This window comes from Hyperoodon ampullatus, assembly GCF_949752795.1.
Source record: "Hyperoodon ampullatus genome assembly, chromosome: 5".
Taxonomy (NCBI): Eukaryota; Metazoa; Chordata; class Mammalia; order Artiodactyla; family Ziphiidae; genus Hyperoodon; species Hyperoodon ampullatus.
The window spans coordinates 100,978,949-101,006,476 of record NC_136918.1 but is presented as its reverse complement, the minus strand read 5'-3'; the positions used below and the strand labels follow the sequence as shown (position 1 = coordinate 101,006,476).

General features: G+C 38.1%; 1 protein-coding gene across 4 annotated transcripts in view; it reads left to right on the top strand.

The window, feature by feature from the left end:
* The window catches only part of EPHA6 (EPH receptor A6), a gene marked incomplete at both ends in the record, with an annotated part of 853,969 nt that overhangs the window by 807,928 nt on the left and 18,513 nt on the right, over positions 1-27,528 (top strand). For all 4 annotated transcript variants that reach the window (XM_079704141.1, XM_079704139.1, XM_079704140.1 and 1 more), the window contains one exon: positions 12,463-12,612. In XM_079704141.1, coding sequence (XP_079560267.1) covers positions 12,463-12,612 — 150 coding nt within the window. The remainder of the gene's footprint in view (positions 1-12,462; positions 12,613-27,528) is intronic.

The window sequence follows — 27,528 nt, the reverse complement described above, 5'->3', positions numbered from 1 at the left end:
ACACTGGCTTTAAAATCACCAGTGAACTAAAAAACAAAACAAAACATAAAATTAAAACCAAGGGTATAGATGAAAACCACCATGTCAAAAACACAATCAAATAAATCATCTTCTTTTGTGCTTAAATGATGGATGAAGCTTATGGTAACCATAACCACTGTTTTTGATGCCTTGAATTGCTTCAGAAACTTGACCTTCAGTTTATTTCTCTGGAGTATAACACTGAGCCCATGTGAAGTCTTTTTCCCTGAGCAAATTTGTTGTCAGAAGGGGAAAAACAACTAAAAATTGATCCTATAGAATTTCATAAATGACAACACTGGAAAACAACCTTTCTGAGTGAATTTTCTTTCTTCTACCTAGTATACATATATATGTGAGAAAAAAAACCCCAAAAGTTGGACATTTGTCCTTCTTCCCTTCAGATAAACTGCTTAAACTATGAATTTAATAGAGACTAAAGCACACAAAAATCACTATGGATTAAATAGGGAAAAGGTAGAATGTTTTTAAACATGGCATTATTAATTTTAAATATCATAAGAAATCTTCCTAGTCTAATTAGCAGGTCCTTAGAGGATTTTCCCTAATACATAAATTTAAAGTGTGTATAAATGATGCTTCAGGATGGTCCTTGAGAATTTTACAAAATTAGTTTTTTAATATTCTTCTCTCAACTTTGTTTATGTATAATTAATATGGACTCTCCATTTAGATATGTTAAGCCAAGTAAATGTCATCCTTTTATTCTCTGGAACATGGCAAATAACTAATCAGAGAAATTGAAATAGATGTCTTTAATGTATAAAAATTTGGTGCTGTATGTGACTATTATAGGATTATTGAGTAATGCTACTAACTTCCTAGAGATGGCAAGACGTTCCTGTTTCTGCTCTTGCCTCTATCTGTCCCCTATCCCCCATCCACAGTGCAGCCAAAGTGATCTAAAAATAACAAAACAAAACCCCTATTTTGATCACCCCATTGCTTGAAGTCTTTCAATGGCTCTCCATTACCAAAAGAAAAGGTCCAGATCCTTTAAATGCCTTAGGAATCCTTCATGATCTTTAAGCCCTTCGTGATCACTGCCTTGCTCACTTCTCTAGCCTCTATCTCTCCCCACTCCCTCACCTCACACTCTACTCTCCAATTGCACTCGAATTCTCTCAGTACCTATAAATCTGTTTTACTCTCTCTTGTGTACCTGCTCTTTTCCCTGCCTGGACCAGTCTTTCCTCCCCCCATCCCTGACTTCCTTTCTTTTATTCATCTAACTCCAATCTTCCATAAGGTCCAAGCCTAGACATCATTTTTTCTTGAAAGCCTTCCCTGACTCTCCCCTATCATGGCATCTATCATATTTCATAGCATCCTTTAATATATGTCACCCACTAGATGATAAGCACTGTCATGATCTTATGCTATGTCTCCAACTCCTTTAATATTAATAGAGTATCTGTTATGCTCAGACTCATCTCTAAACTCTGAAAAAATAGCAAAGAATCAAGTGAAGCCAAAGTTCAAATTGTATTCTGAACACACAACAAATATTTGTTGGCAAGAATAGTAAAAGAAAACAGGACAGTGGAGAACAAAAGAAGGAAAAAAAATGAAGTCGAGAAGAGTGTACAGAGTGAAATAAGACAGAACGAGGAGACATTCAAGGTAAAATGGAAAGGGCTCATAAAAGTTCAAGTTGATCTCTTAAAAGACCCCACCCACAACTAGATAGGCTCTCGTTCATTTAAAACTTTGCCTTTGTGATATTATTTGAAGGTGGTAGAAATGGTTCCTTGCTTCATTCTACCTGTAGCAAGTACATCCGTATTGTCACGTTATGCCATTCAGCATTCCAGTGATGTCCTCCAGAGCCATCTGCTGTCCACAATGAACAAGCCTTCAGAACCCAAATGATATATTTAAGCCTGAGCAAAACAAGCTGGAAGCTTATTCTAAAAGCATTGATTTTCCAAAATTTATTCACTGGGAAAATCTGCTGTAAAACAGTGAATATGTTATGCAAGTAAAATTAGACCTTTCAACCTGCTTGGTATGACGCATGGTGGCACACACTTATTGCAGGTGATTCTGCCAAAATTAAAAGTAATTTCATTTTTTTATTAGACATTTAGTGCAAAAGGTCAAAAAAGACGTTTAGGATCCCTGTCATCTCTTATACTTAAAAATTTTTTTTTGACTTATTTACAGCATCTTTTTACCAGGTAATGCAGATCTTTAAGCCACAACAAAATTAGGGTGAAAACAAACAAACAAATCAAACCAAATTGTGTATAATTTTGCATACAGAAACCATGACAGCTGCATCCTAATTGTAAAATCCTGTTTACTAGGAACACATTTCAGGTTATGGTGCCATTATGAAGCCCCATTGCCTACCGTTTTAAATGTCTAACTAAGCCTTCAGTGATATGGCTATTGTTGATGTTTCCAACTTCACGGCCACTGGCTTCCTCCTTGGACTCTAATGGACAGCAATTTTAGGCAACTTGCAATTCCTGGAACATATTATGCTGTTCCACCCCTCTGTGCTTGGAACTCACTGTTCTCTCTGAAAGGAGGCCCTGGCCTCTTTGTCTCACTCATCAAACTCCTACTTTTCTTTTAACTCTGTCGAAAACATTATCTTTATTATGACGCTTTTCTGCTTCTCCCCATAGCCATCCCAAACAGCTGACCCTCCTTTTTTGCTGCCAGATGCATCTTGTACAGACTTCTGTTAGAGCCCCTACCCTCTGTGCTGCCATTATTTGTTTATGTCGGTGTCTTTCCTACTGTAACATGATCTCCCTGAGGACAGGGAGGATGTCTTTGTGACTCAAGCCCTGGCATGTGAGATATGTTTTGAAAAAATGTTTGATCATGCCACCTTCAGCACCTCTCTGGGCAATGCCCTTTATCAACTGAAAATTTCGAGTGGGAAATTTGCTTTATTTTCCTTATCATTAACCAAGTTCGTAATGATGACTAAGAAGGAACGAAGAAGGGAAATTTGAATTCCACTTACACAGTATGGTTCCGAGACTGTGCTTTTCATTTTACCTGATTTGCCTAATTCATCCCTTCCAGTCTTCCCCTCAGCAAATAATCATTAAATTCCTACTATAATCAAAGCACCATGCTAAATACTATAAAGTAGATTACAAAGAAGAATAAAGGTCCCTCCAAGATTTTTATAACCTTTCTGGGAAGACAATACATTCACAATTTAAAAAGCCAAAGAGTACATAGAAGGTATGTGTTGGTAAGTGCCAAATGAAGCAAACAGACACTGGGTGTTATAGGCAGGCAGAAGAGAAGTAATCACTTCAGTCATGGACAAAATAGCACCGGAGAAAAAACTGACAAGACAGCATTCCACGCTGGAACAATGGAATGAACAAAGATTTGTATAAATTGGCTCTACTAAGAACCTGAAGATATAAGAAACGTGTTCTCTCTTGGGCTTCCCTGGTGGCGCAGTGGTTGAGAGCCCGCCTGCCAATGCAGGGGACACGGGTTCGTGCCTCAGTCCGGGAAGATCCCACGTGCCGCGGAGCGGCTATTCCCGTGAGCCATGGCCGCTGAGCCTGCGCGTCCGGGGCCTGAGCATCCAGAGCCTGTGCTCTGCAACGGAAGAGGCCACAACAGTGAGAGCCCGCGTACCGCAAAAAAAAAAAAAAAAAAAGAAAAGAAACCTGTTCTCCATATTTTAACCATTTTATCCCAACTTTAAAACTTAAACTTATTGGGAATACTAGCATTTTAATTATTCTCTCAGCCAAAGTCTACCTTTAAAATAGAATTTATTTGCATTAAACCTTGTTTGGGTATTTCCAGTTCCAGGTACTTCCAGATTTTTCTCAAGTTCTTACCCACCTTTGGATGTGAGCCCCTCAGCCTTGTCCTTCCCACCGAGCAAAGCTCTCTCAGTCTTTCCGAAGACTGTGCCCTCTCCTCTGTTGAGTGTTCATCGGTCTGAGTAACTGGTCCTAAACAGACTGCCCCTAAAGATGTCATTATGTCATCTTGCCTCACCTCTTCAGGTTACGCTCAGAACTAGCCTTTCTGAAAATGGGTAATTTGAGGTCACGGTTCCTCTCTGAACTGATATAGCACAACACTGCACACAACAGCTACAAGAGAAGACCTGTTTCTCAGATATGTTCAGTCCGAGCACTGTGGATCTGTCAAGAAGAGTCTGATTTAATGTATAAGGTGCCTGTGGGCATAACAGTGACACAGGGAGCAACTGAGCTCGGCACTAACCCTTTCTGCTACGTTTCCTCAGGCAGAAGTGGAGGTGGTCCCTTCTGTTTTAACTCACTGGGGTATTACGTGTTTTGACAAATCATAGAGTATTAAACGTCACATGAACTGCAAGATCACACAGTCCAACCCCTCAATTTACAGAGAATCTGCAACTTGCCCAAGATCACACGACAAATTACAGAAAAAAGAGAGATGAGAAGCCAGGGGTTTTGCTTCACAGTCGCTTTCTCACTCCACATTGTACACTTTCGCTCCAAAGGAGGCACCCCTGGGTTTATGAGAATTACCACTGTGTATGCCCCGGAGTCCTAAGCACTTTGTCCATCCTTTCTGAATATTTGTTTTCAAACAGGGTTTCCAAATAATACTAGTATAAATACAGACATACCTCATTTTATGCAATCTCTTTTCCTAAAGACGGGATCTGAATTTTTTCCCCAAATAAATAGCATCCAACTGTAGATGGAGATGGATGGTATAAGTATTAATCAGTGCTTTTTATTATTATTATTCTCACAGGACAACTGATAAGAAAGCAAAGTATTTGCTCTTTACTGGTATACATCAGTTTGAGGCTATTCAGATGAAAATGCCTTTAAACGCTCAAGTGTTATATGCATAAAGAATTATATTATTGTTTTATATATTAGTGTTTAATGTATTAAATGTCTCAATATTAATGGCCCAAAATAATTAATCCTTTATTCCTCTTTATGATTTATGTGGGACATTTTTAGAAAACTATTACTTCTATGCTAATGTCCATAGGTCTTTGCCATAAAAACTATAGATGAAAACTTTAAGAAAACTTCATTAAAGTACACTGGGGAAGAAGTAGGGGGTTAGCTAGGCTTCTGAAGAACTGGATTAAAATGAAAAGAGAGAGAGAGAGGAGAGAGGGGTGACATAAGGAAGAGTGCTACTGTCCAGAGAAGAGTAGGAGTCGTATTTTTAACTCTGTTCGTATCAGCTATCCTCTTGGGACCTTACCATACAGTATATTTGTAAAATCATAATGAATGATAGATTGGGTTTTTTTAAATTGCCTTTCCTGTCAGTGGTTATCTACACTCAGATACAATGACAATTCTCATAATAATGTATATGATTAATTCTCGCATGATAGTAACATTGTGTCTTACTTCATCTACCTTATAAAATGGAGAAGAAAATCTCATTTAACAGATATCCCCCAGAATAGTCTTATTCACTTAATGATGTAGCAACTATAGTCTCATCGAAAGAGGGTACTGAGAAATAGAGGGCAGTGAATTATTTTAGGGAGCAATTTAAGAGAAAGCAGGTAAAGGATTCTAATTCTTGAGGCTTTGAACAGCATGATAAGCACCACTGCATTAAAGGAACAAAAAAATTAGCATTCACTGAGCTGTTTATACATTTAGACAGTGAATAAAATGGACTGCAGTTTTAGGTAGATGGTATGAGGCGAGAAAAATGAGAAGTCTTTCCATAGTTAAGAATTTTTTTTAGAGAGTGGAAAACAAAGCTGACGAGGAGTTAGCTACTGATGTTTATTTGAAGTCATTTCTCACCTGTCCTATTCCTTATGAAAAACACAGTGTAAGTAAATTTCAGAAGTAAATAATTGTTTCATAATCAGAACAGGGAGTTTGGGTTAAAGTTAGAGTAGGGCCAGGGGAACCACAATGCCTGCAGGAGCCAAGAGGACACTGGAAATAGGTCAAGTGTGTCTGATGAAAGACTTGGTGAAATAGTAGAGTGGCGTGGTGGTGCTCTGGAGAGCCCATGGCCTGTCTAAAGGCATTTAGATTCACTTGAAAAAAAAACTGAGCCATGAAATACCTAACTGCAGGCCTATTTCAGCTAAGGTCAAACAGTTTGTGAGTTCTGGATTCATAAGATCCAAGACCCTGAGACCTCAGTGAATACCCACACAGGAACAAGAAACAACTGTTCAGAAGTCTTTGTTTTACATACAAATGTTAAAATGGTGTATTTCATATGTTCGTGGCCTAAAACAATGATAGTTACCATAGATTTCTACAGTACTGGTTATCCTATAAAAATTGGTTATTTTTAAGTCACAACCAATGATTTAACATTTTAAAAATACTATGCCAAAAAGAGTCTTTTGCTTATAGCAAAAGTATCTCAGTCTAACACCTATGAATCCCATGATACTGATGCAAAGTCTTGTGTGTATCTACATGTGCATTTTTGAGGGGAAAGGTTTGTACCTTTTTGTACCTACAAAGAGAAGAGGAAACACCCAGGAAAAGGAAAGAAATCCAGAGAGAATCATTATCAGGCAGGTCCATCTGTAGGCAGAAATCTGGGTGCCGTAGATAATGTTCAGCCATAGATAATGTTCTTTGATGACAGAATTCTACCTATGAAAGAATAAGAGGAATGAGGTATGTCTTCAGTCTTGGAAGGTCACTGGTGGGGCAATAGCAGGAACGTAGACATGGGACCAAACTCACTGGACCAAGATACACAGATTTCCTCAAACTGCACAAGACAAGGTCTAGATTATAGGAACCGAGTCAGAGCCTGTCCCTCAGCAGAATTGGTGCCTCTGGTTTGAGAAGATCACCCCTGAGCCTGGACACTGTAGGGGGTGGCTCAGTGACTCGAGATGAGTGAACTGGGATGCTGGTCTGGGCTGGAAGCCAAGCAGGTCCAAAAATAAGACAAATTTAAATACATGAATTAAGGAGACAAATAATGTTTGCTGAGCGCCTACCATGTTTTGACAGCTAAGGGATGCTTCATTTGTACTATCTCATTTAATTCCCTTAATAAATTATACCTAGAAGCCAAAATATTAGAAGCTTTCTTCTTTACAAAAGAATTCAATTATACCTAGAAGCCAAAATATTAGAAGCTTTCTTCTTTACAAAAGAATTCATTGCATGATGGTCCTCAGTATTTCTTCAAGGAAGGACAGATTTTATCCCCATATCTCAGAAGAGCATAAAACTTCACAAAGTACCAAAGTTGCCCTAGATCAGCAAATTTCAGTGAAGGAGGAGAGTATATGCCCCTCTGAGAGGGGGTGGGGATGTCATTTTAAAAGATTTGCACCAGATAATATTTGTGCATTATAATATTTTAATTTGTTGATTTGGGAATACAAACTACAAAGAGATGCTCAGAGACGGGTTTATTTCTCAAGATCAGTAATTCTCAAGAGAAAAAAGAATATTCCCTTAATGAGAGTTGTTTGTATAACTACTCTGTTGTGAGATCTTTCTGTGATTTGCTATGACTTCCCAGGACACCGTAACAAATTGAGGCAGAATACCCCAAAATGCTGATTCCCCCACTAGCGCTCCCAGGCCACTCTGCCACAGATAATCCCACTAACAAGAAAGTATAATGTAAAGTGATCTTTCGGGAAACACATTAATGCCTCTTTCACTAAGTTTCCTCATAATGAGTTTTCCAAATAACTAATGGTTACTCATTAACAGTATTTTAACCTATTAAGAGTTAAAAAAAAAAAAAAAAAGGAAAAATGGCAATATATTGGTTCCATCCCATACCTTCCTACAAGGTATTATTCATGCTGTTGCCTTCTTAAACAAAAGTGGTTATTTTAACTCTTCCTCACCACTCAAGATGATCACTGTGACCATTGACCTGGGATATATAAGAGTGTCCTTGTCTCCTTTGCTATCTGTCATCAGGCTATCTGTTCACACAGTTTAGGTACCAACTCATATGGCCTATCTCCTTACAATATAATCTGAGCTGAGACACTGTAGGCAAATATTAAAACTCATTATAGTTTACTATTTTATGATCATTGAATCAAGTCCCCTCATTCTGCATATCTGAAGTAAAAGACTCAGAGTTAAGACTTGCCCATGGTCACACAATGGATTATGGTAGAGCTGCATCTCACTTAGAATTTAAAGCTCATAAGGAAAAACATTATTTAGTCAAAATTGCCATTAGAAATTCCTTAAACTAATATTTAAGCATGGTATATATGTTTTCTGTACTATAATTTTTATACTCATTGGAGTTTTGGGTACTACAGCAATAGATGGAGGAAATAAAAGGAAAGTCTGCTGGCAAATTGGTGTCTATTCAAACCATTTGCCTTTAAGATAACCATCAAATCCATTGAATGAGAAATGAGATTTTTATTGTATTCTTCTTTCTCAATGGAATTTTTCCATTTGGTTTTAGTATTAAGCCTCTGTAACCTTACTATATTTCAATTGATTGTTCCCTCTGCTGAAGATTAGAGGATTAAGTTCTAAAACTCAGATGTGAGTTAAACACAACTAGAATACAACTCCATGAGGGGTATAGAGTTTACAGGCACACAGGGCTCCTGCTTCCCCCTTTAGCACTTTTTCTGCTACAATCTCCCTACCTAGTTATTAGAAATCAAGCTCTGGATATGACTTGAAAAACAGAAAAAAGGTTTGCTAACAAACTTCTCAGTAGTGATATCCAGTTTGCTTACTTCCTGTTTCTCCTATGTTCCCTAAGTGATTAAGCTTGCTGCATAAGGGGGGTATTAGTAACTGAGAAGACTTTTGAGTTACATTCAGCCATTTTGATTAGTATCTTTGGTAACTTCTTTTTTCTCACAAACATATGGCCAAGCAACATGTAATGTTCCAATTATTGTGATTTCAAATTTAAAGTACTATTTGTTCATTCTTGAAACCTGAAACAAACATCTGGTGGTTAATGCTTTGAGGAAAAAAAAAGTACCTTAGTGCATTACCTCTGTCTATGATTCAAGATCATGGGCAAAAATAAGTAGATGAGATAAAGCCACAGGAGTTTGTTGGTCCATTCAACTAAAAAAAAAAATTTTTTTAAAGAACTAAAGTAGGAGTTTCCTCTAAAGTAGGAAAAACAGTACAGACCATACAGTAATCTTAAGTACATCTTCCTTTCTGTCTCATCTTGCACTTAGATATAAACTATATCTAGTATAGATCCTCCCATTAGAAAAAAAGATTTGAATGCTTTCTTATCTCCATCCCATATATGCTCAGAATTATTGCAGTTTGTGCATACTGTCAGGTTCATGTTACCATGCATTTTTGTTAATGAGAATAGTATCTCCTACATTAAAACTTCTGCGCCAATTTTTCATACTTAATATTTTAAGATTTATTCTAACTCACTTTCCATTACAATATGACACTTGGGGAAAAAATCTGAAATAAAGATGTACTGTCCTTTTTGCATGGTTGCTCATCTTAGGGAAAAAATTTTGATTTTTTAAATCGGGGTAGTGTATTAGTCTGTTAGGGATGTCATAACAAAATACCATAGACTGTGTGGCTCAAATAATAAAAATTTATTTTTCACAGTTATGGAGTCTGGACATCCAAATTCAGGGTATCGGCAGTTTGGGCTTCTCCTGAGACTCTCTGTTTGGCTTGCAGGTGGTCACCTTCTTGCTGTGTCCTCACACGGCCTTTTCCCTGTGCCTGCACGCCTCTGGTGTCTCTTCACTTTCTAAGAAGGACACCAGTCATATTGGATTAGGGCCCACCCTCGTGACCTCATTTAATTTTATGACCTCTTCAAAGGCCCTAGCTCCAGACTACAGTCACATGGAAGGTTAATGCTTCAACATATGAATTCTGGGGGGAACACAATTCAGTCCATAACATGTAGCAATGCTTATTAATCAAACATTCTGTAATATCTTCCTCTTGAGGAAAAAAGTAAAATCTTAGGAAGGAAAGTGATAAAGTTATCATTTATATGCGATACAAAGTTATAGGAAATATAAATTTATATGTGACTCATTTATATGAGATGTCATTTATAAGTGAATGCACATAAAATAACCCTTAACTCCGTTTTTTAGCCTGTCTCAATAGAACTCACAAAGATTTATTTAGCAAAGGAACAGCCCAGCAGACTAGCAAGTCACACTTCCACGTACTGTTTGCCAGAAGAGACCAAGAAATATCCAGATTCAGAAATGCTCGATGAGACTGCTGCTCTTGCATCTGCTCTGAGGTCACATTTACAGATTTGGTATTTATTCTCTGGAAGTGTGGCTTCCATATTTGAAAGAAGCCTGAGCCTGACTTAAGTGGCTTCAAAAAGCAGGGCCACAAGCCTGAGGAGCTTCAGCCACAACACACACTAAAACAAAGGCTGCTGCAGTGAGAGTGCACAAATACAAGTCGGAGTAGCCTTGTCCCTCCTGCGGCATAGACCACCTAGTTTTTTCAGAACACTGTGTTCTGTTGGATCATTTACAATGTTCCCATTTCTGAATTTTTTTAATGCCCTGGGTTAAGGGTTGCCAAATGTAGTAAATAAAAATATAGGATGCCAAGTTAAATTTGAACTGCAGGTAAACAATGAATATCTTTTTAGTATGACTATGTCTCGTGCAATATTTGGGAGGTACTTATACCAAAAAATAATTCCTGTATGGGAGATACTAATACAAAAAAAAATGTACTTGTTATTTACCTGAAATTCAAATTTAACAGTGGGTCCTATATTTTATCTGGCAACTCTGCTTCGGGTTTAAGAATGAATCCTCCCCATCCCGAACTCACCACCCTCTTAAACTTCCATCACCAACTTTGCAAATCTAACTTCCTGCTCTTAATTTGGTGCTGCCCCAAAAGGTGAAAACCCCAGGTTTCAGGCTCCCTTCTGTTATACTACTGTGATATATGGTTATAGATACTCTGTGTTAAAACATGAAAGTTAGTTTGGCCCAACTTTCCCCCCATGCTGAAATATTTGCATCTTTATATAAATGTTCCACAATACTACTATGATAACATTAGTTGACACCATGTGCTTAACAGTGTGGGGAAGAGTCTAAATCTCTAAACCTTGGGCTCAGTCTGCTCACCTGTAAAAGGAGGGGACTGAATTCAAGGTATTTTTCCCCAAGGTTCCTTTTAAGAATTCCTTGCCACAGGTCTTTAAAGTGAGGTTCTGTTAATGTTCTCATTTGCCTTGTGAAACTTAATTATTCCTATTTCGGGTGAATCTCTTTTCCCTTCAAGTAAGTGGCATTTAGATTACTAAATAAGTAGTGTTTCGGTTACTCGATTAACGGCTTCCTCTTTAAAGATATTCGCCTTAAATTCCTCAAGAGCCAGAGAATGCACCCTTTATTTCCCTCCACCCCACTCACCCTAACACCAGACTTTGAGCACAGCGGGTGATCAGATGATGTGGTCCTGCAAGTGCTGATAATGATGAAACAATTCCATCGTGGTGGGTTTTCTGACTGTCGAATATCATTTGCTGGGAACAGAAGCCCTCTCCGCGGGGTAGGAGACCGCCGTCTGGGAGCCGCTCGTTGTACTCTTCCGCCATCTAGTGGCGCTAGGGTTGCTCTCCTTCGCTCAACTTGCTGTTCAGAGCTGCAGATTTCAAAAATTGTAAATCAAATGAGTAAATAGTTTTATTCTTGTCATTACAGTAAGAAGGGACTTATGGAGCGTTTTGAGAGATAAAATGTAATGTGTTGATAAAAAATAAGTATAACGCAATAGCAGACTTTAGTACCTGAACAGTATAGACTAAATTCATGCAATTCAGTCTCTTTAATATGTTCAAATGTTAACTTGACCGTAGAACAAAAATACAGACTATAGAGTTCTAAGGAAGATATCTTTTTCAGGGGCTTTTGTATAATGTTCAAGGATTTTTAAATTTCAAAGAAACGTAATCGTAGCAGATGAAAAAGAGCAAAAGGGAAAGGAAATAAAGTTCTGATAAACGTTAAATTGTTTAGAGAAAAGTCTCAATTCTGTATTTAACCATTTGACTTCAATTAAGTTAGAACTTATTATCATTATTATTTATACATGCAATACAATGTTTAATGAATGTTGAATGATATTTAGCTTTAATGTCCTATAATCTGGAACATTCTTCAAATGGCATGATAGTGAATTTAATTGTGTGATTCTAAAGTGAAAATAAATTTCTCTAATGAATGAAATAAAATATTTCTGAAGTGTGACTTATTTCCCATTAAAGCTGTTTTCACTGAATAACTATTATAGGAAATATATTTCTGACATTTTAACATTATTCTGGTTTCTTTTTATTTTTATTTAAAATGCCAATGCTATCATGCAGTGTTTAGGTCTTTCTAATAAAATATATTTAATTGCAATGCCACTTCAATCTTTTATACACTTGTGACCCAACTGAAAAAGTCTCCAATTTGTTTTCCAGGGTGGGAAAATACCCATAAGGTGGACAGCCCCAGAAGCTATTGCCTACAGAAAATTCTCCTCGGCAAGTGATGCATGGAGCTATGGCATTGTCATGTGGGAGGTCATGTCCTATGGAGAGAGACCTTACTGGGAAATGTCTAACCAAGACGTAAGTGCCACCCATAGTTAAACTGCCATTTTATGAATGCAGACATATTAGCATTGATGGGGAAATATGCCTTTTGCCCTCACTCAAATTAGCCCTTATCTTCCTGAGAGTTGTCAGGGTCTGTGGCCGAACTTGAGCAGCCTTTCACTCTGAGCTGTATTTGGTGTCATAAGGGCCAGCTGATGGACTTTGTCACGTAAGTACCTGATCTATGTCTTACATCTGATACTTCCACATATATCACTCTAAGGTAGTGTGACTGTGCTTATGCAATAGCCTTGGCCTACAGGTGACAAAAAACAATGAATCATGTTTACTTTTCATTTCTTCCTTAGAGCAATTTAATGTACCACTGTAAAAAGCAAACTAATTTAGACTAGATATTCCTTAGTAGAAAAAGATTGAATGTTTTCAGGCAATGTATTATCAATATGTGTCATGTAGTATGGTTCTTTTGAGATACATGACCCTCTTTGCAATCTGTTTTGTTTCCGTTTTATCTGTAAAAACTACCCTGGTGGCTAATAAAACTATAGAACAGGATAGTTAACACACATTTGACCTCTGTAGACTGTCCAAGGTAGTAGAGACGGTAGTCAAAATATGCTAGTATCCTGACAATGCAAGTAAATGTGCTGTCAGAGCTGCAAATATATTTTAATATCCCACTCCCTCATCCCAGAATTAAGACTTTGTCTACTCGTTTGCTTCCTCCAAGTATCTAATGGTTTCTGAGACAATGGCAATGGGAAGTCAGCTCTGCTGGGATCCTGAATGTTCATAAGGGGAAACAAAGACTATATGATTATAGAAAATCCCTAAACACAGTCAACTCCTGTCACATCTCTTCTCTGTTTTCCATTCAATTGCTTGAGCATCCCCTCCACACCTCACACTCATTACTTTACCCCCACCTCAAGTTGTCCAAGTATCTTAAGGGTTTGTTCAGTGACAGAGAAGGTCTATCCTTTTTGAATGCCAGACACAGAGAAGACTGGGTTTTGGTTAGCTCACCATGGCTATTGTTTCTCCCTGCCTTGGAGTGTTACTTTAGAAGCTGAGTCCTGCTCAGTCCTGTGGGTGCCTACTGACTCTGTGGAGAATACCAGGTCCAGAAACCTACATGGCAGCAGGTTCAAGGTCATAAAACACTGCTCAATCTTGCTCTTTAAAGTACATCATCAAAACACAAAGCCAGGTGGCTCAGTCCTGCAGAACATTTGCCCTTAAGTACAGAGTATGCCATAATCAGCAGCCTTTCCTCCACTCCCAACACTTAGACTTTTTGGATCCAGGTCATTTGCCTAGAGTTTACTGTCTTTCAGGGAATTTTATTTGAAGGAGCTCGTTGCTCTTTCCTGGCTCTGGGCCTTGTTTGGGGCAACTTGTGACCACCTCTCCAGCTCTTCTTAAAATTGAACCCCAGAAGCAGAAATTCATCCCTTCTCTCCCAGAAAGAATTCATCTTTCTTTCACCAGTTATCCAAGGTAATAGAAGCCCTGGATTCAGTCACCATAGTTCCTGCTCCACTCTTAACCCAAGATAATGCTTGCCTGCCTGTCCTACTTTGACATGACTAAAATAGGCCATTCAAGCACATCTCTAGACTAAAAAGTCCTCCTCCAAATGAGTTAAAGTCTTCACTGCACAGAAGAGCTTTCAGGTCAAGTACCCTCCTTAACTGGTACTCCATTAATCCTTGTCTTAACCTGTTTCCTGACAGACGTAAGATAAAAAATTGCCTAACTCAGAGGACTCCAAACTTTACTAATAATACATCCTTGCCAGTAAAAAGTTCTTGAGCATTCACAACTGACACATGTATACTTATTTGCACATTGTATACAAGTACTACCGTACTAATGTATTCATTTTTCATTAAAAAATATTCATTGGGTGCCTTCTCTGTTTCAGGAAGTGGAGATACAACAGAAAACAAGTGTTACACCTGGAAGGGACCATAAAGATTATCTAGTCCAACCCGAGTTGAACTTGGTTATGAAACTGAGGCTTAGAGAAGTGACATGATTTCCCTAGAATCACATAGTAAGTGCTTTGACAGTGATATTAGAAGACAATTCTAATAACCTTTTAGAAGACGTTATGGGCAAGGAGAAGAGAAGAGGGGATAACTGCCTCTTTCATGGTGGTTTAGTTCACAGTGTATGGGCCAGTGATCTCTTGCCCTCATTGAGTTTATATTCTAGCAAGCGGGAAACAGACTTTAAACAAAGTAAATCAGTAAAATATATAATATGTAACCTGATAATCACTGCTTTGGGGGAAAAAAGCAAGAAAGGAAGATAAGAAATGCTAGGAGTTTGATTTTAAATATATATATTGCCAAATATATTTGTAACAGTCATTTCCTATGGCCATAAAAGTCATAGTCATTCTTATTAGACAATAGGATGAGACAAATAAACATAAAGAGAAGTTCTATTATTTTTCCTGCCTCCTGGATTATCATCTTGCCGCCTGGGGTACATTGTACCACCAATTTGGTAACCACGGCCATGGTTATGTAGACTATAATTCAACAATGAAAGTGCCTCAGTTTCATGACCAATAAATACAATGAAAGGACTAGGTTAAATGATTTTTAGTATCCCTTTTAACAGTAACAGGCTATGGTTTTATAATCTCTGCAGAAATAGTTTTATCATACTTGTCTCAGCAAAGGAATGATTCAGATTGTGCTTTTCTCAAGTTTAGGAATCTCTGTGGAGGTACAAGAAATCTGATAGGACTTCCACAGAGCCGAGCAGGTACAAGTGAAGATACCAGACTGCAAGACAGATTTTCTAGGAGAGCAGCCTCTGAGAGAAAAAGCCCAAATGTGTAGTTTCCAACACAGACCCCCATGTAAATTGTTCTTAACTGTTGCCTAGAGTAGTCCAAGCCCTGTTGTCAACTCCTCCCTTCATGGATCTTGCCCAGCAGTTCACCCAGCCATTCTGGCCATGTGTGTTGATGACCTGTGTCCAAGATGACCATTTACAGAGCCATTCTGTCTATTAAACCTCATTTGGCCACAAAGACTATATCTGGAATCAGAAGACGTTGCTGCAGCCAGGAATAGACTCCTGGACATTAAGCCCATCCTCATTCATTCAGGGTTGCCAATGCCCACAGCACAAGGCTGAATGCTCCCTCCACCCAGAGCTTGGTTGTTCTTCAAGGACCAGGTAAGGGCTAAGCTGGTTATTTTCATGGTCTTTGAGTGGCTACCAAAGAATATGCAAGCAAGGATCTGAAAAGAGGAGAACAAAAGTTCTGGGGAAAATAATTAAAAAGCCAAACCCTCTAGGTCCTCAGATCAATACAAGAGGAGAGGAAAGTACTAAGAGCTAAAATCTTTTATGTATCTTGTGAATATTTTTTGCTGCTGCAGTGGAGTTGAAATTCTGTTTAGCTTAACATATTGGAAGTCAGCGTATCTGTGACAGATCCTGAAACCAGAATTTCTGTTTGGAAGCAGAAATAGCTTAATCAAAATTTTCCAAGCTGCTCTCTCCAAATATTAGTTATTTCCTGTTTGTCCTGCATTTCTCATGTTTGATCAAAGTTCAGTCTTGTGTTTGACTTTACGCAACCAAGGTGTATTTTAAATAAGGAAAGTCATTTTTAGACGGTAAAAATTCAACTATGCTCTGTTTTAATATTTTGTATTTTTATTACATTTTGGTGAGTTTAATTTATGGGCTTAGTTGAATATGGAATGTTAACATGCTTTAGGATTTTAAATGAGTTTAGGAAATTTCAGCTAGTTTTCATGAAATAGTCCCTCCATTCTGCAGACTGTGGCATATTTCATTGCAATGAACAATTCTGAGTTTGCATAATCTATTTTCATGAATAATATAATGATTTTCCCAAAGGTCAGTGGTAATGTACATTAGGAATGTACATAAGGAAATGAGAAAACACAGAGTACCCAGGACTAGTCCATAAAAGACATACCAGACGTAACGGTAGGTGCCATCTGCTTAGCCTTTCAGCAGTTACTGTTGAACACATGCCAGTCACTGGGCATGTGGATGGGGATGGAGAACTAGAAAATCCAGCCCCCACTGCCAAGGAGCCTGCTGTGTAGGTGAGGAGATGAAGTTCTGGCATTTCTAAGTCTTGCCCCTGCCCCCAAGTAGAATGTACACTCCTCAAGGCTAGACCTCAGGCCTTCTTTTCCTTTTTAATATAAACAACATTGTGTGAATGCAACATAGCTATTTTTTAGCATATGCCAAAAAAGCATACATACTCTATTATTCAAGGTACTTTTGATTATAAATGACAGAAACTCAATGTGAACTAACTTAAGTAAGAATAAATTTTTTCATTCATGAGACTAAGAAGGAGTTGAGCAGTGCTATATCTCGGGGATCTGCAGGATTTTTAGTGCTTCCCAAGCACTAGGTCCATTGACCTCATTTTCTCCTATTGCAAAGGTCTTCTTCTTTGCTTTATTCTTCTTTATGCTGCAGGGTTCAGCATTCCAGCTTAGCAACCTCAGCAGAATGAAACCTTCTCTCTGTGAAAATTCATATGCCAATCCCAGAGAAGACTGGTTGGCTGTGTTAGGGCTCTACCCAACTCTGAGCCAAAACCATGCCAGGGAATGGACACTATGATCGGCCCAGCAAGGTTTAGGTACCAGCATGTGCTTTCGGAGTTGGGTGGAGCACTGTGATTGGCAATTTCCCCATAATCACATAGAGTGAGGGAGGAAGTCCCCAAAGGAAAGCAGTTGTGCTGCCAGAGATATACTATAGTATTATTTTCTGTGCATTGTTTTCAAGAGCAGTTTTATTTATTGCTGTATCAAATGGCACCAAAATATTAACACTGTGCATCATTATATTCTAGTGCAGCAGCAGGTGTAGTGGAAAGATCATGAGAACTTTAGAGCAGGGTTTCACAACCTCAGAACTACTGTTGGGCCAAATAATCCTTTGTTGTGGTGTGCGAGCAGGGGTGCTGTCCTGTGCATCTTTCATACCATCCCCGGCCTCTACCCACTAGGTGCGAGTAGCACCCTCCCAGTCATGACAACCGAAACTGCCCCCAAACATTGCCTAGTCAGAGATGGGGTATAAAACTCACTCCCAGTTAGAAGCCACTGCTTTAGAGCTAGAAAGACCGGGGTTGAAATCTCAGCTCTGCAGTTCACTGGCCATGTAATCTTAGGCAAGTGGATTCAGCTTTCTGAGATACTGTCTATACTGGGGTTTAAATTACTCAACTGCAGGATTTGAAAAAGTGAAAGATAATATATATAAAGCACCTGCTACATTAGAAGGTATTTAATTAATCAAAGGTAATAATCATAGCTTGCAATTTCTGAATTTATTATGAGCCAAATATTTTAGCATATTGGCTCATTTAATCCTCAAAATAATTATTTAAGATAGATACTCTTTTTACTCCCATTTGTAGATACAAGGCTTTCTAGAAAGTTTAAACAACTTACCCAAGGTTACTAGATGGTTAACGATAGAACTGAAGTTGAAGCCCCTTACTTACTCCTAAGTGCATGCTTTTACCCTCTGAGCTATACCATAGAAGTCTAATTTTCAAAGGAGTCTCCATACCACGCAAGCTCTACGTAATGAGATCAAAGCATCTTTAATTATGTATGCCACTGTGTCACAAGAGAAGTGTTTTCATTGTTTCCTGTCAGCAAAAGAATGTAGATTGACTCACTATTGTTTGGAACTATAAATCTTTTCTGCAGTATTTTTTATCTTGATGTTAAAAATTTATAAACTGTACTATATTTATTATATTTCTTAAAAATATTTAAGGCAGTAGCTTAAAATAAAATTCTAATCATCAATATATTTAGCCTATTACCAGAAACATGTCACAGGCACATTGAAGGTGTATAGTTCCTTGCTGTTTTCTAGCATTTTTTTCTTTTTTTTTAAGGTATTACAGGATAATGTTCTATGTTATTTTCATCCAAGTTCAAAATAATTGTTGTTTACTACATAATAGGAGTACACTGTAATGCTAGGAGCTACACTGGCTCCAAAGAGGACACCAAGGGCACTGCAGTTCTTACAACACTTACACTGTGTAATGTGCTTAACCGAAGAAAATGCAAGCAAAACATGAACAGCAGGCAAGATTAAATAATCAAATCCCCACAGAGCTAATATATAGGGAAAAAACTAGCACCACATAAATGAGAGGCAACTTAGCTCAAACTAATGATCTGAATGCAAGACTGTAGACTTGGATTTTGTTTGTTTTGTTTTTTTCCCTGACATGCTGCTGTTTTAGAAAAAAAAGAAAGAATGAATGAATGAAAAAGAAAGGAAGGGAGGGAGGGAAGAAGGAAGGAAGGAAGGAAGGGAGGGAGGGAGGGAGGGAGGGAGGGAGGGAAGGAAGGATTCACCTTGAAGCAATTTGAAGCCCAAATACCTTCTAGGTATGGTATCATTTAGGTATATGCTACTCAGCTAGTTCAGTTTCCCAAAAAGAGAACCACTATGAGAGAACATCTCATTTGAGGTTTAGTAGGAAACATAATACTGCTTCAGTGTTTTGGAGTTTTTTTCTCCTTACTTTTCAAAAGCTTTTATATAATAGTGAGTTTTGCTTTAGATTGCTTTCTGAAACTTACCTGAAGAAAAAAATTAGAGTTCAGCTTTAGGATACTTTTTTATAGAGATGATGTGGTTAGAAATAACCTTTTGACCTTACCTGAATTGATCCCTCTTTTCAAAATTTGAGAAGGAAGAAAATAACCTTTTACCATATTTTGTATTTGTCTTCATAATTGTATAACCTTTCTCAATTATAGGTCAGTATTTCAGCCAAGAATGGTGGATGTGTAGAATCCACTTACCTCAAATGCAGTATAATTTTATGACTCAGAGAGTCCAGTCATTTCCAATTTTTGTCACTGATTAGATTTTCCAAACTCTACTTTATTATGTAATGGTCCTTGTGTAATGATCTGTGTAAGATACAGTAAACTGCTAAAGGCCCATTCCCATTATTTCAACCTTCCATATTACAGAGGGAATTTTTGCACTTGTTTGATTGTGTTTCTACCAAAGCAATTTTCAAAATGACCTTCTTTTTCTCAATTTTTCAATAATTCCTACTATTGGTACACAGGCAAGGACAACATTTTAATTAAATACATACTAATTACACTAACATGATGCACGTCTGTTACAGAGGCAAGAGTAATAGGGGATATTATGAGATTCAATCAATCACCATTGTAAGTAATTCAAATAGTAAGGTTTCAAGTAGAGGAAACCAATAACCAGTATGCTACTAACACAGTATAATTTTCAAGGGAAATTTTTTTTCTAAATAACCACAAAGCTAGAAGCTATATACATACCAGCAACATTCTCATAAAAAATTAATTATACCTTCAATTTCTATTTGGAAGAAATTTACAGTCTACTGCTCTTATAATTTTTATAATTTTTTTTTTCTCTTTAAAGCATATTTACAAAGAGGGCTCTTTTTTTGCCAATTAGGACAAGTATCTTCTTTTTATTATGTTCATCTTTAAAATGTAGAAAACGCCAGATTGCTACAGTAAAGGAAGTTCTTATAAGATGCTAGATTCTATATCTTTTTTAAAACATTTATTTTTTATTGAAGTATAGTTGAATTACAATGTTGTGTTAATACTGCTATACAGCAAAGTGACTCAGTTATACATATATATACATTCTTTTCCTTTATGGTTTATCCCAGGATATTGAATATAGTTCCCTGTGCTATACAGTAGGACCTTGTTGTTATCCATTCTGTATATACCATCTGCTAATCCCAAACTCCCAATCCAACCCTCTCCCAGTTCCCTCCCTCTTGGAAACCACCAGTCTATTCTCTATGTCCCTGATTCTGTTTCTGTTTCATAGATAGGTTCATTTGTGTCATTTTTTAGATTCCACATATAAATGATATCATATGGTATTTGTCTTTCTTTTTCTGACTTACTTAGAATAATAATCTCTAGTTGCATGCATGTTGCTGCAAATGGCATTATTTTGTTCTTCTTTATGGCTGAGTAGTATTCCACTGTATATATGTACCACATCTTCTTTATCCATTCATCTGTCAATGGACATTTAGGTTGGTTCCATGTCTTGGCTATTGTGAATAGTGCTGCTATGAACATAGGGGTGCATGCATCTTTTTGAATTATAGTTTTGTCTGGATATATGCCCAGGAATGGGATTATGGATCATATGGTAATTCGATTTTTAGTTTTCTGAGGAACCTCCATACGGTTTTCCACAATGACTGCACCAACTTACATTCCCACCAACACTGTAAGAGGGTTCCCTTTTCTCCACACCCTCTCCAGCATTTGTTATTTGTAGACTTTTTAATGATGGTCATTCTGACTGGCATGAGGCGATACCTCACTGTAGTTTTGATTTGCATTTCTCTAATAATTAGTGATGTTGAGCATCTTTTCTTGTGCCTATTGGCCATCTGTGTTTCTTCTTTGGAGAAATGTCTCAAAGAGGATATTTTAAAATCCCCTTTTCCTTTGTACTCATAAACTATTTTTCCATAGCTTTCTGATATTTTTAGTGGGCCCAGGAAATATGTTATTAAAGTTGCCTATTATCTTTCTAAAATTGAAATGATGCATCAATGAAGAAATATCTGTTTTCCCCTAGAGAGTGCTTGGGAAAATGGGCCTGAGTTTTAAGAACATTGTCTTCTTAAAGAAACAATTATTTCAGAAAAGTAGATTTGAAATGTGTGTTTATACTTCCAAAAAGTGTACTTTGTTGAGGGGAACTGGCATAGTAGTGAACATCATGGTTCCCCATAAGAACAAAAAATTTTACAATTTGTATGGAAACACAAAAGACCCCAAATAGCCAAAGCAATTTTGAGAAAGAAAAATGGAGCTGGAAGAATCAGGCGCCCTGACTTCAGACTATACTACATAGCTACAGTAATCAAGACAGTATGGTACTGGCGCAGAAACAGAAATATAGATCAATGGAATAGGATAGAAAGCCCAGAGATAAACCCATGCACCTGTGGCCACCTAATCTATGACAAAGGAGGCAAGAATATATGATGGAGAAAAGACAGCCTCTTCAGTAAGTGGTGCCTGGAAAACTGGACAGCTACATGTAAAAGAATGAAAGTAGAACACTCCCTAACATCACACACAAAAATAAACTCAAAATGGATTAAAGACCTAAATGTAAGACCAGACACTATAAAACTCTTAGAGGAATACTTAGGAATAACACTCTTTGACAGAAACCACAGCAAGATCTTTTTTGACCCACCTCCTAGAGTAATGGAAATAAAAAAAAATAAACAAATGGGACCTAATTAAACGTAAAGCTTTTGCATAGTAAAGGAAACCATAAACAAGATGAAAAGACAACCCTCAGAATGGAAGAAAATATTTTCAAATGAAGCAGCTGACAAGGGATTAATCTACAAAATATACAAACAGCTCATGCAGCTCAATATCAAAAAAACAAACAACCCAAGCAAAAAGGGGGCAGAAAACCTAAATAGACATTTTCCCAAAGAAGACATGCAGATGGCCAAGAAGCACATGAAAAGATGCTCAACATCACTATTAGAGAAATGCAGATCAAAGCTACAATGAGGTATCACCTCGCACCAGTCAGAATGGCCACCATCAAAAAATCTACAAACAATATAAATGCTGGAGAGGGTGTGGAGAAAAGGGAACTCTCTTGTACTGTTGGTGGGAATGTGAATTGGTACAGCCACTATGCAGAACAGTATGGAGGTTCCTTAAAAAACTAAAAATAGAGCTACCATATGACCCAGAATGTACCCTGATAAAACCATAATTCAGAAAGACACATGCACCACAATATTCATTGCAGCACTATTTACAAAAGCCAAGTCATGGAAACAACCTAAATGTCCATCAACAGATGAATGGATAAAGAAGATGTGGTACATATATACAATGCAATATTACTCAGCCATAAAAAGGAATGAAATTGGCTCATTTGTAGAGATGTGGATGGACCTAGAGTCTGTCATACAGAGTGAAGTAAGTCAGAAGAGAAAAACAAATATCATATATTAATGCATATATGTGGAATCTAGAAAAATGGTACAGATGAACCTATTTGCAGGGCAGAAATAGAGACACAGACATAGAGAATGGACATGTGGACATAGGAGAATGGGGAGAGGGGCTGGGATGAATTGGGAATTGGGATTGACATATATACACTACCATGTGTAAAATAGATAGCTAGTGGGAACCTGCTGTATAGCACAGGAAGCTCAGCTCCATACTCTTTGGTGACCTAGATGGGTGGGATGGGGGGTTGGGAAGGAGGTCCAAGAGGGAGGGGATATATGTATACATATAGCTGATTCACTTTGTTGTACATCAGACACTAACACAATATTGTAAAGCAACTATACCCCAATTAAGAAAACAAAACAAGGGGCCTCCCTGGTGGCGCAGTGGTTGAGGGTCCGCCTGCCGATGCAGGGGATGCGGGTTCGTGCCCCGGTCCGGGAGGATCCCACGTGCCGCGGAGCGGCTGGGCCCGTGAGCCATGGCCGCTGAGCCTGTGCGTCCGGAGCTTGTGCTCCACAATGGGAGAAGCCACAGCAGTGAGGGGCCCGCATACCGCAAAAAAAACAAAACAAAACAAAACAAAAACATCATGGTTCCCCAAATCTTCCTAGTCTTAGTTTACTGGGATATAGTCTGTCCCTATCTGGATTTTTGTCTTTCTGCACCAGGAGCCCTGTGGGAAACAGTCCTTTCAAAGGAAGCCAAATCTAGATCTGGACGCTACAGAACTTGGAGATCAAGAGATGTTACCAGAGGTCCTGCAGACTAAGCCTTCAGTTTCACTGACTCTAGAAACATAGCTTTTTGAGCTGAAAAGTACAATCACAAGTACTGAATCCGGTTTCCTTTTCTTAATGAGGAGACAGAGACTTTCCTAAGAGCAGAGCTTGTTTAGGACAGCGATGCAGTTCAGGTGACTCCTTCACTAATGCTCTTTCCACTACTTAAAAACTGAAGCATAGTTGCTTAGAAGGTGTTAATTATCTCAGTCTCAAGAAGTGTGACTTTCGGGAATTCCTTGGTGGTCCAGTGTTTAGGACTCAGAACTTTCACTGCTGAGGGCCCAGGTTCAATCCCTGGCTGGGAAACTAAGATCCCACAAGCCGTGTGATGTGGCCGAAAAAAAAAAAAGGTGTGACTTTCAACTGTTAGGGCTAAAGATTTTCCAAACCATAAATCATATCATCAGCAATCTTTTAACCTATGAATCCTACACTTCATATTTTCCCCCATTTTGTCCACTCATTCAACAATCTGAAAGGTGGTAACCTACTAAGGGCAAGCACTCTCCATTTTTATAGATCCTTGACATTCTATTTCAACTTCCAAAAAATGAGGTTAGAGAACTGTCTTAAGTGTAAGGTTTTAAGAAATTCTTCATCTTAAAGTTTGAAAGGAAATCTTAGGTTTCCATGCCCTAATGATTTAAATTATAAATTAGCTTCGGAAAAATTGTTTTCTTTCTGTGTCTTATTCTTTCATCACTCTGTCCCCCTTTTTTTCTAATGTACACTGAATTTCATTTGGATTTTGATTGTTTTTCACTGAATTATAAATTCTGTATGTTGAAAAATATTGACTAAGAAAATAAGTATAATATTATAAATGTTATAACTACTTCTTTCCTTTCTTTTTTTCTTTTCTTCTTTTGCCTATGCAGACACAATCATTATATTGCATATCAGGAAAATACATTAACAGTGTTTTCAGTATTACTGTTTTATAAACCTAAATGTCCTAATATCTACACGTAATCATTATCACAAAAAGTAAGGATATACTGGGACTCTTTGCTTCACCATCCCTCTTCAACCTGAAATTAAGGTTGATGAATTAAATTTATCAACAAAACCATCATGAATATTTAGAGGGAAGATAGAAATAAAATCATTTCACAGTCCATTTACTAGTGTACATTTCAGCCCTTGCTAAAATTTTGAGAGAGTTTCTTTTAAAATAACTTTTTAAATAAGTAAATTCAATGTGCTTCTCTTTAGGAGTTGTTTAGCAGTGTTATAATAATGTGATTCCCTGCACAGCCCAAGCAGTCCTTGTTCAATAGTATTGTTCAGGGATATCTCAGTGTCTTCATATTGACTGTCTACTCCTTGTTTGCCTAGTTTAATAAAAGGTGCACATTGCCTGCTTTGATTCAGAAACTGTCAACACAATTGGAAAACTCATCAGATTCAGCAAAAGCAGAACAGTCTGCTACGTGTCCCAACTGAGCCTTGTGTAGATTCTAGGCTGCTAAAAATTGCAGTGTCATTGACAAGGAACCAGTATGATCTATTTAGAATAACCAGCCAGGTTTTAGATGATAATTTCTGACAGCATCTAATTTCTTCTACCTCTGCATAGAAGTTATCACTGCAGTCATTTTCATATTTTTTCACTTTGTTTTAAATTTTCTTCTTACATTTTAAAATAAGGATATAACCTTGTATAACTCTTCTCCAAAGGATGACAGCCTACAGCTATCATAAAACCATACTGTTAACAAAATTCTCTCTAGTTAATTATCACCCCTTCATATCCTAAAACAATAAACCTCATTTAGTCTTTTAGACAAAACAGCCCATATGCTCCTGGCTCCCTGTCAGTCCTTGACTAGGGAATCAGAAATACCTATAAAACAAAACTTCCCACAAAAGACATGTTAATGAAGATAAAGGTTAATGTAAAGCTTTCATAGGTCACATATATGACAATTGGAGCTCACTCTTTGACTTGACAAAGCATTGTTTTAGATGCTGGGAACATATGGAAAAAAGAAACAGTTCCTGCTCTTGAACTCGGCTTGCCCAGCTGAGAGACTGCAAGTGTTTTGTAGTGGCCAAAGCAAAGGGGAAACAGGATGCAGCCAGAGGTGAGGACTGAGAGCCAGGGTCATGGTGGGCCACTGCAGAATTTCAGGAACGTGATCACAGTTTCACATCAGCAGGATTGCTTTGGGTGCACTACGGGAGATGATTGAGGGAGGAAAAGGGGAGACAAAAAGACTAGTTAGGCGGTTGTTGCAGTGATCAAAATGAAAAATAAATCATTTGAAGAGAGGATTAAAACTGGAGCAGATTTAAAATATATGAAGGTGGTGGAATCAACATGTCTTAAGTTAATTTTGAGCACCCGGAAAGGCAAAGGCCCAGATGACTCCCTGATCTCTGACCTAAATCACTGGAAAAAGAATGGTACCCTATTCAGAGGACAGAAATGACAAAGCAGGGGCTTTCCTGGTGGCACAGTGGTTAAGAATCCACCTGCCAATTCAGGGGACATGGGTTTGAGCCCTGGTCCGGGAAGATCCCACATACTGTGGAGCAACTAAGCCCATGCGCCACAACTACTGAGCCTGTGCTCTAGAGCCCAAGAGCCACAACTACTGAGCCCACGTGCCACAACTACTGAAGCTCTCACGCCACAGCTACTGAAACCAGCATGCATACAGCCCATGCTCCACAACAAGAGAAGCCACTGCAATGAGAAGCCCACGTACCACAATGAAGAGTAGGCCCCGCTTGCCGCAGCTAGAGAAAACCCGCACGCAGCAACGAAGACCCAACACAGCCAAAAATAAAGTTAATTGATTAATTAATTAATTTAATTAATGCCAAAGCAGGAACAGGGTTAGTTTTGAACAAAAAAACCATGGCACCTATATGACAACTTTATGAAGTGTTATGTCCCATAAACAATAGATGGAGAAATCTGGAGAGAAAGCTGAGCTGGAGCTGCAAGCATAAAAGTCATGAGCAAGTAGGTGAGAGGGAAAGCATGGAGTGTGTAAATGTGTAAGAGAGGCTCGAGAGCTAATTCTGGGAGAATGAGTCAGGTATGTGGCTCAAGACTCAGGACTGATTTTTCTCTACCACTATCATGATTCAGAGGCTACCAAGGTGATAATATTAGTCCATTCTTCAGGGCATTATTAGCTATGTGATATTGACCCAATCTGTTCATTAGTTTGAGCTTCAGTTTTCTTACCTATAAAATATGTAGAACCACACTTACATAGGTATCTTGAGATCTAAATAAGGTAAGCTGTGTTAAAACACCTAGCCCGGAAATTGACATATAATAAGCTCTCAAAGTTTTATGTTACTTGAATACAAAGCCAGAAAGATCACAAAAAATTTAGCTCATGGTCACTCCAGCCCCAAAATTGCTTCTCCTCCTTTGCCTTCTATCTTTACTACTTGACCAAGCCAAAAACCTAGAAGTCATTCTTCTCTTCTCCCTCTACTTCCATACCCAATTTCACCCTAATCCCGCATTCCTGTCAGATCAGTCTATTTCTTGTACCCCACGTCCACTGCTTTCACTAAGGCCATCCTGACCTCTCTCCTGGATCACTGCAAGCCTCCTTCAGGCTTCCCACGCCCTCCGATGCACTCTTCACATTGCAGCCAGAGTGAGCTTCCAAAAGATAAATCTAATGTCATTTGCTTGCTAAAACCCTTTGCATAAAGTCTGTATTTATAGCATGTAAAATCATTCATGATCTCAAGAAATATAGTTTTTACTTAACTCTTGAGCCTCAAATCTCACCATTCCTCTCTTTGAAGACTCTATTCTAGCTGCAGAAATCTACTTTCATTCCCTGATCAGGTCACATCTCCTCTCTTGGACCCATCTAATCTAGTCGACCCTGCTACCTTCTACATTCAGTTCACCTCCTCTGAGAATCCTCCCCAAGGCTGGGTTAGGTACTCCTCTGAAAAGTTTCCATAACTCCCTGTTCTACATGACACTTACCATATTCAGACTCCTTGGTCACCTTCACTAGATTATACATTTCCTAAAGACAGAAATATTTCTTACTCAT